The 8,146-nt window shown below is 33.3% G+C and overlaps 1 protein-coding gene across 1 annotated transcript; it reads left to right on the forward strand.

Annotated features, from left to right (window-relative positions):
• Nucleotides 1-245: 245 nt before the first annotated feature.
• On the forward strand, nt 246-7,712 carry LOC133201141 (zinc finger protein OZF-like). Its single transcript, XM_061336923.1, has 4 exons — nt 246-378; nt 2,261-2,343; nt 4,386-4,450; nt 5,819-7,712. The coding sequence occupies exons 2-4, from the start codon at nt 2,274-2,276 to the stop codon at nt 7,067-7,069; spliced, it is 1,386 nt and encodes a 461-aa protein (XP_061192907.1). The 5' UTR covers nt 246-378; nt 2,261-2,273; the 3' UTR covers nt 7,070-7,712.
• Nucleotides 7,713-8,146: the final 434 nt, after the last annotated feature.

An 8,146-nucleotide genomic window follows, 5' to 3' on the forward strand; every position in this document is an offset into this window, starting at 1 on the left:
AGCAGTTTAATTATATACAGTCAAAAAATGAATTAAAAAAATATATTTCTTTTCTTTTATATTGAAGTATTATTCATTTTTATCAGTGTTTACTAAAAGGCTTTTTTCAGTTTTTCAATAATTATATAACTTCAAATTGAAAATGTTGAAGCTTCACCTTGAGTCAGTACTTTCAGTACTGTGATTATAATTATAAATATCGGGATCGGCATTTCGGTTTGTGTACACAAAGAGGGCAAAAGCCGACAAAGGTCCAGGCGTTTGTCAATATTGTTGAGCTGTTAACAAAAAATCCGTTGATCCTTGCGAGAACCTGTTCCCTGTAAAAATATATCATAGCCACGAATAAAGATATTGCTGAGAAGGATATGAGAAAAGGTAATGTTTCAGAGAGAAGTCAACCCTGCTCTGATTTCGCGTCATGACGCGTAGGCCTAAGTATTGATTTATAAAACGAAATGTCGTACGTGTCGTAGTCAGCCTATTTTTGATTAGCTTTCATATTTGATTAAATAGTTTGCTCATAGAGAGTCGAGGTTATCCATGGAATTTATCAAATATTGTATCAGTGTATTAAAATTTTTTAAATAAATAATTAGGCCTATTGATCATGTTGATAAAGGGTGGAGAGCTAAGGTTCGAAAGCATAATATTTTACTGCTAGAATAATCTATGTGTGTATTTGGAAGGGAGTGAATAAGTAACACATTTCTGATTCCCTCAGAAGAGGTGGGTAGTATGGCTGCCATGGGTTTGCATTTCTGGAATAAAATAAAGGTTGTTTTAAAGAGATGACCCAAATACTTTTTCTGTTCAGTGTTATGGCTAATGCAAAGACAAAGGTCTTCAGATAGGAAATCATAAAAGAGTCTGAGAGGAAATTGACCCTGACTCTCTGTTTGCTGTGAGTGAATGAAACTTGATCTAGAGAGATGACCCAATTTAATATACCACTCGGTGTAAATGTAATGTCATTGAAGTAACTCATGGTATAAAATCACAAAAGGTGTTTCAGAGAAAACTGAGCAAATATCATTGTTATACTCCAAAACATACATTGCAACACAGGTAAATACAATAGAATTACTGTAATATTTGAAATTAACAACTGATTCTGGGGAAAAAAAATTAATGCTCTGACATAACATGATAAATAGGTTAATATCAAAATCCTTCAATATAATCTGAATAATGCAATCTATGTAAAAGTGAACCTACTTAAAGGCAAGTATATACAGTCAAACCTCATTATCTCGAACTTGATGGGACAAAAATAACCTTCGAGAAAACCGAGAATTCGAGGTATTGAGGGTAAATTCAGTAAAGAAAACATTGTTGGGACTTTCAACTCACTTCAACATATCCATTGTATCCTATATTTTAGTTCGAGATAGCGAAGTTCAACTGTACAATAATGATGTCTTGAGCACTTTAAATTTCCATTACAAACTTAAGGTAGTCGGGCATGATGGAATCAAGTTGTTTTTTTAAAATAACTTGTTTAAGTTACTTCACTTATTTATGGCTAAACAAAGAAATAACTTATTTGAGTTAATTCTTAAAACTAGAAAGCCTATCAATTTTGTCAAAAAACATCAATATATATATTGAGTTTGCAGTTGATTTAAGGTTATATGTAAGGCTGAGAAAGTTGTAAATGCATGTACTTCTGTTGCTAGACTTGACAGATTTGATATCTCCTGAGCAGATAGGATGATATTTATCAAAATATCATGATATTTTTCAGGGAAAATTAATTGCATTTCATGGACATTTCCGAGAATAATTTCCTAACATCCTTGGCTATTAATGTAGAATTTGTATGTGATACATTTTTTGTGCAAAACTGTAGATTTTCGTGCAAGAGTTCTAAATTGAGGAGTGTTAAGGGTGAAATAACTGAAATAAGTTATGATATATTGAGTTTCAACATGTGAAATTTTGAAGATAGATTGATTTCACTGCCATGACTCCTTTTCTGTTTACCAAATACCCCAAGCATAGCATGAATAAAGCTTTTCAGATACCAATAGGTTTAAAATAATGAGTAGTAAAGTACAAGTGTTCTAATAACCTGAATAAGTTACTGAAGATAAACAAAATCAGGGCAAGATAACCCAAAATAATGACATTTTATAACTATTCAACAAATAATTTCAAAAATAACTTCATGCAATGACCATCATGCGCCTGACTGATTAAAAAAATGTTTTTGATTCTTGAAAAAATTGAAACTAATGACTTGTTTGCTTTTTTACAGGTTTTAGAGCAGCATGATGTCAGAGGTCAGGTCCTGGCATATACCTTGTCATGAATATCCAGTATCTGATGACGAATCTTCTGGTATGTATTGATATGAATAAAAATCCTTTGTACAATTTTTCTCAGTATTACCAAATTTAAGGCACATACCACATCTTCATGATTGATATTGATGAATTCATGGAGGATATTTATTGTTTTGTTTTTGGATTTGGAATTTATTTCATACGTGGGACAGGTTTTTTTTTTATATATTTTCACAAGTGTGAAGTGCGAGTGAAAATATGTAAAGAAAAAAAAAAAAGAAAAAAGATCTGTTTAACAAGTGAAATAAATTTGATAATTCTTTAGTTATAGAATATTGAATTTTCTGTTTGTTATATTTTCTATGATTCCCGTTTATCTCTCTTTATTTTTTGTAAGACAGTGTCATAGGCTGTGACATCATAGTTCAGTGGTAGGGAGTCATAGTGTAGTGAATTGTGAGATTGAAAACTATGATAGTGAACATGGATTTCAACAACATAATTGGAGAAACTTTGGCAGTTTTAATTGTTGCTAGGGAGTACTTTTTACCACATTATCATGATTATTCGTGAAACAAAATTCTAGGGTTTTACTTCTTAATCTGATATTCTTTCACACAGTAACAAAATATAAATTTTATTCAATAAATATAAAACAGCATTTCAGAAAGTCTTTTCAAATGCAGATTTAAGAAAGAATAGATTTCCTCTCATGTTTGCTATAGTGCTGCAGTTTTAGCTCACCTGAGTGAAAGGACCAGACAAGTGAGCTTCTATAATGGAAGTTTATTTGTCATCTGTTGATTAATCTCTCTGTTTTAGCTCAAGTGAGCTTTGTCTGTAGTTCGTCTGTCCGTCTGTAAACTTCTCACATTTTCTACTTCTTCTTAAGAGCAACTGGGCCAATTTCAACCAAACTTGACACAAAGCATCCTTGTGTGAAAGGGATTCAAGATTGTTTGAATGAAGGGCCACTCCCTCTTTCAAGGGGAGATAATTCAGAAGTAGTGAATATTTGGGGGTGTCTTTCAAAAATCTGATGAAGAACTGGTAGACCCAAAAAGTTTAAATTTATAGGAAAACTTCTTTAGATTCAAATTGGTTCAAGTCATAACCACTGGGGGCATGAAATGGGGGATGAAAGTTTTACTTAAGAATTACTAGTAGTTTCCTGTACTGTAATGAGTATTTACATATTATCACATTTTTACTCCTTTTTAATACAGTGATACAGCTCATAGGATATCATTTTCATATCCATAATTGTTATGTTCAATCATTTTTGTGTGTGAGATAAATGTCAATGTGGATTTACATATATAAAACAGTGTAAAGCACAAAATAGCTATGTTTAAAATAAGTTAAAAAGAATCCCCCATGGTTTGATACTGGTATGTTTTTATCCAAGTTGAGGCTCAGGGATAGAAACACTAAACTCATTGGATAAAATATCTTATCCAACCACAATAGGAAATCAAATTTTGACATTGAAATATGTTGGAATATATAGGAAAAATCTTCTCAAGAACCACAGGGCCAGAAAAGGTGAATCTTGTGTAAAAGCTTCTTGGGGATAGTATAGATATAAATTGTTCAAATCATGGCCTAAAGGGGGGAGGGGTTTTAGGGGGCCACAATAGGGAATCAAAGTTTTACATTGAAATGTATAGGGAATCAAAATATTACAAAGGGAAAACATTGATGAAGAAAAGCAAGGTCAAAGTGACTCAGGTGAGCATTGTGTCCCATGTGCCTATTGTTTTGATGTTATCACTGGATATACATGTAAACAGAAGAGAATTATCATGCCAAAAATTTTACTTGTCACCAGGGACAAGCAGATTATGCATACATACTTTTTGTCAGTTGATTTTCACTCATCCGGGATGAGTGGACGAGAGTTTTTTTCTGCAGCACCCTTTTTAGATTTTGTTGCTGCGTATTGTGATGTGGAATTGTAGATTCCATACTTTATACCTGCTACCATCTTCAAGGTGCCCCCAGTGACCTTCAGTGTACTTGGTCCCATTGATGGATTACACCCTTGTGATAACAAGAATTTGTATAGTTTACACAGATTATTTGTTTTGATTGTAGAAAAGAAAGAGACAGTTGGGAACCCTGACCCGGTAAATGAGGAAGAAGAAAATCAACAGCAGAAGGTATATAATTTTTCTTGGTCCTGGATCAAAATTATTGTGTCCTTAAAGGCAGAGATTTTAAGCACCGCCTTCAAAAATACCTGGTCAGTGTACCCCTGTCAATCAAGTGCATTAAGGTACATCATTGGGTGATAGAACTTGATTGACATTTACTTACTAGTCTCTGTGTATACCCACAGGCACTTTTTTCATATACGGGGCACTCGTACTTATTTTTACTACAAGGTACCTAACTCAATTTCAGGCACCCTTGCTTCAAGCTCGTATTTTGTTCATATATCAATCATTAACCGACTTTAAAATTATAATGTTTGCTTGGAAAGACTTTTTTCTTGTCAAATTAATCCTTTCAGACGTCTCTGGTCGAGCCTTTTTATTGTAAACCACTCATTTATTCCTCGAAAATTACATCGATACATATTAAGATTTTACTTCCGGTTGGGGGTAGGATAAAACCAGAGACTTCCGAGTATTCCATTCCGAGGTCTCTGGTTTTACCCTTCATTTATAACCCCAACCAGAAATTTGTATCCCATCTAAAGTCTTAATATGTATCCAGGTAATTAATGAGATTTTACTTTGTTTTAAAAAAAGAAATAAATAATTTTTTTCTTAAGTATGGAATTTAGATATGGCCGAACCGGAATGTTTTGAAAGAGAAATACCACAAACAAATTTTCTTATATCTAATACGAAAGAGTTACATAGCTATTTTTTCAATACAGTGTATATCATTCAATAGACATCTTATTAGAAAATATGTTCCCAAAAACTTTAAGAAACAAAATCATAATATTTTTTTTAACTTTTCATGAACTATATTGAACTGTATATTGCATTTTCCAACTTTACCAATTTTTGCCAGTGGCTTAGACAAGCATAAAGTTTTTCAAGTAAATAAATATTACTTCTAGTACTTTTAGTGAGAGAGGCACCTGTTGAGGAAAAATAACACAAACAAAAAATTGATACATGGGTTCATATATATTTGTTGACTGATTTTGATTAGAAATTACACAAATAATCATGATAATAATTTCTGAAATATTAAGAAATGCTAAGTATTCTTTGGTGTTCGAGAATGTGTGCCATTTTCTGTATAAATCTATGCAAGTTTATGCCCACATTTTATGATATTATATGTATTACAAAATCTTACAAAATTTCTACATTTACTGTGGTAAACATTATTCAGATTATCCATATGAACATAAACCACTCAGTGCTGATTTCTGAAAAAAGTTTGTTTGTGTTATTAATCCTTAAAGAAAAGATACTTAAATTCTGGAAGAAATTGTTTTTGTATGTTATTTCTCCTTAAAAAACAAAAGCAAAATAAAATAAAAATTGTTTTTCTCAAATTTACAGGGGGATCCCACAGCTCACTTGACCAATTCAAATATTCAAAGTGATGCTGAAAGAACTGAAAGCCTTACCGCTGAAGACAATGAAACAGAGAATTTAGAAACACAAATCAGTACTAATGTAAATAAAAAGCATCATGAATGTAACATCTGTGGGAAAGTTTTAACTCGCTCGGAACATTTACGGAGGCACATGTGGACACATACAGGTGATAAACCTTTTAAATGCCATTTGTGCGAGAGGGCATTTTGTGCCAAATCAGATTTAGATAGACACATAAGGACACACACAGGTGAAAAACCTTTTAAATGCGATGTGTGTGGAAAGGCATTCAACGTCAAAGCATCCCTTAATTACCATATGAGGATCCATACAGGCGAAAATCTTCATAATTGTGAATTATGCGACAAGGCCTTTGGTAAGAAAACGTCCTTGCAGAAACACATGAAGACTCATTTAGATAAACCTTTGGTTTGTGAAATTTGTCAGAAGACATACAGTGAAAAATCAGATGAAGATAGACAATTGATGCCTTATAAAGGTACTTATCCTCAAAATTGTTTTATGTGTGGGAAGGCATCAAACAAACTTTGCCTCATACCCGGACTTATGGGGACAGAAGAGAAAAGATTTGAATGTGATGTGTGTGGGAAGGTTTTCAATCATTCTGGAGTCTTAAAGATACACATTAGGACACATACAGGTGATAAGCCTTATAAATGTGATGTATGTGGGAAGGCATTCAACCAATCAGGAAACCTACAGATACACATGAGGAAGCATTCCGGTGATAGACCGTATAAATGTGATTTGTGTGAGAAAGCATTCAACCAGAGAGGTAACTTACAGATCCATATGAGGACACACACAGGTGATAAACCTTATAAATGTGAAGTGTGTGGGAAGGCTTTCACTGGGGCAGGCACCCTACAGAGACACATGAGAAGACATACAGGTGACAAACCTTATAAATGTGAAGTGTGTGGAAAGGCATTCACTGTATCAGGTACTCTAAATAGTCACATGAGGACACATACAGGTGATAAACCATATAAATGTGATGTATGTGGGAAGGCATTCACTGTTTTAAGTACCCTACAAAAGCATGTTGTGACGCATACGGATGAAAAACCTTTCAACTGTGGCGAGTGCGGAAAAACATTTAAAATGAAAGCGTACTTAAAGGACCACATGAAGACGCATAGAGGTGAAAAACGTAAAAGATCTAAACATGCTAAACATGTTAAAGTATGAGAGAAATTAAAATATTCATTGTTAAAGACATACAAGTATTTCTTAAGGCCACGTGCTACAAAAAGTTTTTTATGCCCCTCCCATGAATATGGGTGGAGCATACACTGTTTATCAAGTTTGGTCCTTCCATCTTTCTGTACTTTGTCTGCCCATCAGTGACAATTTGCATAAAGGTCAGTTTCAAACAAACTCAAGAAATTTGTACCAAACTTTATCTCATGTCAATGCTGATACGTAAGCTTTTCAACAGCAGCTAAATTGTCAGACCTTACCTTTTCTTTGACCTTAACATTACTTTGGATGTAGTTTTCTTTTTGAATTCAGAGTACATGGAGAAGTGGCCATTTTAAGAAATTACGGAAGATTTTATGTGTTTGCTTCACAAGTTATGGTAGTCTCGAGTTTCGTTAAAACAAGAGAGGAAAACCTTTATCAAACAAAAACAATTAAAAGTAATATTTTTCAAGATATCTTCACAGTAAACATGGTAAAAGGTGAGATTGATAATTTTGAAGAGCTTGTTTATACCAGACTGGGTACATGTAGTTGATGTTTAGGAAATCTTAAATGAATAGAATTAAAATATGTTGGATTCAATCATATTGATCATCAATTTTTGCAGGGCCTGTGGCACAAGACGGTTTGGGGTGGGTGGGTGGGGGGCTCTCATTGTTTATGGAGAATCTTTTGCTGTAGATTCAATATCATTTATATGCCCTTCATCCCCCAAGACACACACTTTTTTATACAGTAGGGTGGAAAGTATGCCATGTTATTGCATCAATAAAAAACAAACCCAAAACTTAAAAAAGATTCTATCCCCATCCTATTTTCTGCGGTTTTTTTTTTTTTTTGGTCATTATTTGCCTTCCCCTACCCATTTTGACAGTGTCTCTACACGATGATTCTTGAGAGAAAAAAATCACAAATAGATTTGTTACTGAGGTTGATTAACCCAATATATTTCTGTAGATAGTCTGTAACTAACCTAATAATTAATAAAAGTTTCCTCTTTAAAGACAGGTGCATCTTGAAGATATTTGGAATTATCTGTAAGAAGAGTGATAAGTAAAATCT

The sequence above is a fragment of the Saccostrea echinata genome, unplaced genomic scaffold (assembly GCF_033153115.1).
Source record: "Saccostrea echinata isolate AGI-Se365-2 ecotype Australia unplaced genomic scaffold, CSIRO_AGI_Sech_v1 ptg000042l, whole genome shotgun sequence".
Classification (NCBI taxonomy): Eukaryota; Metazoa; Mollusca; class Bivalvia; order Ostreida; family Ostreidae; genus Saccostrea; species Saccostrea echinata.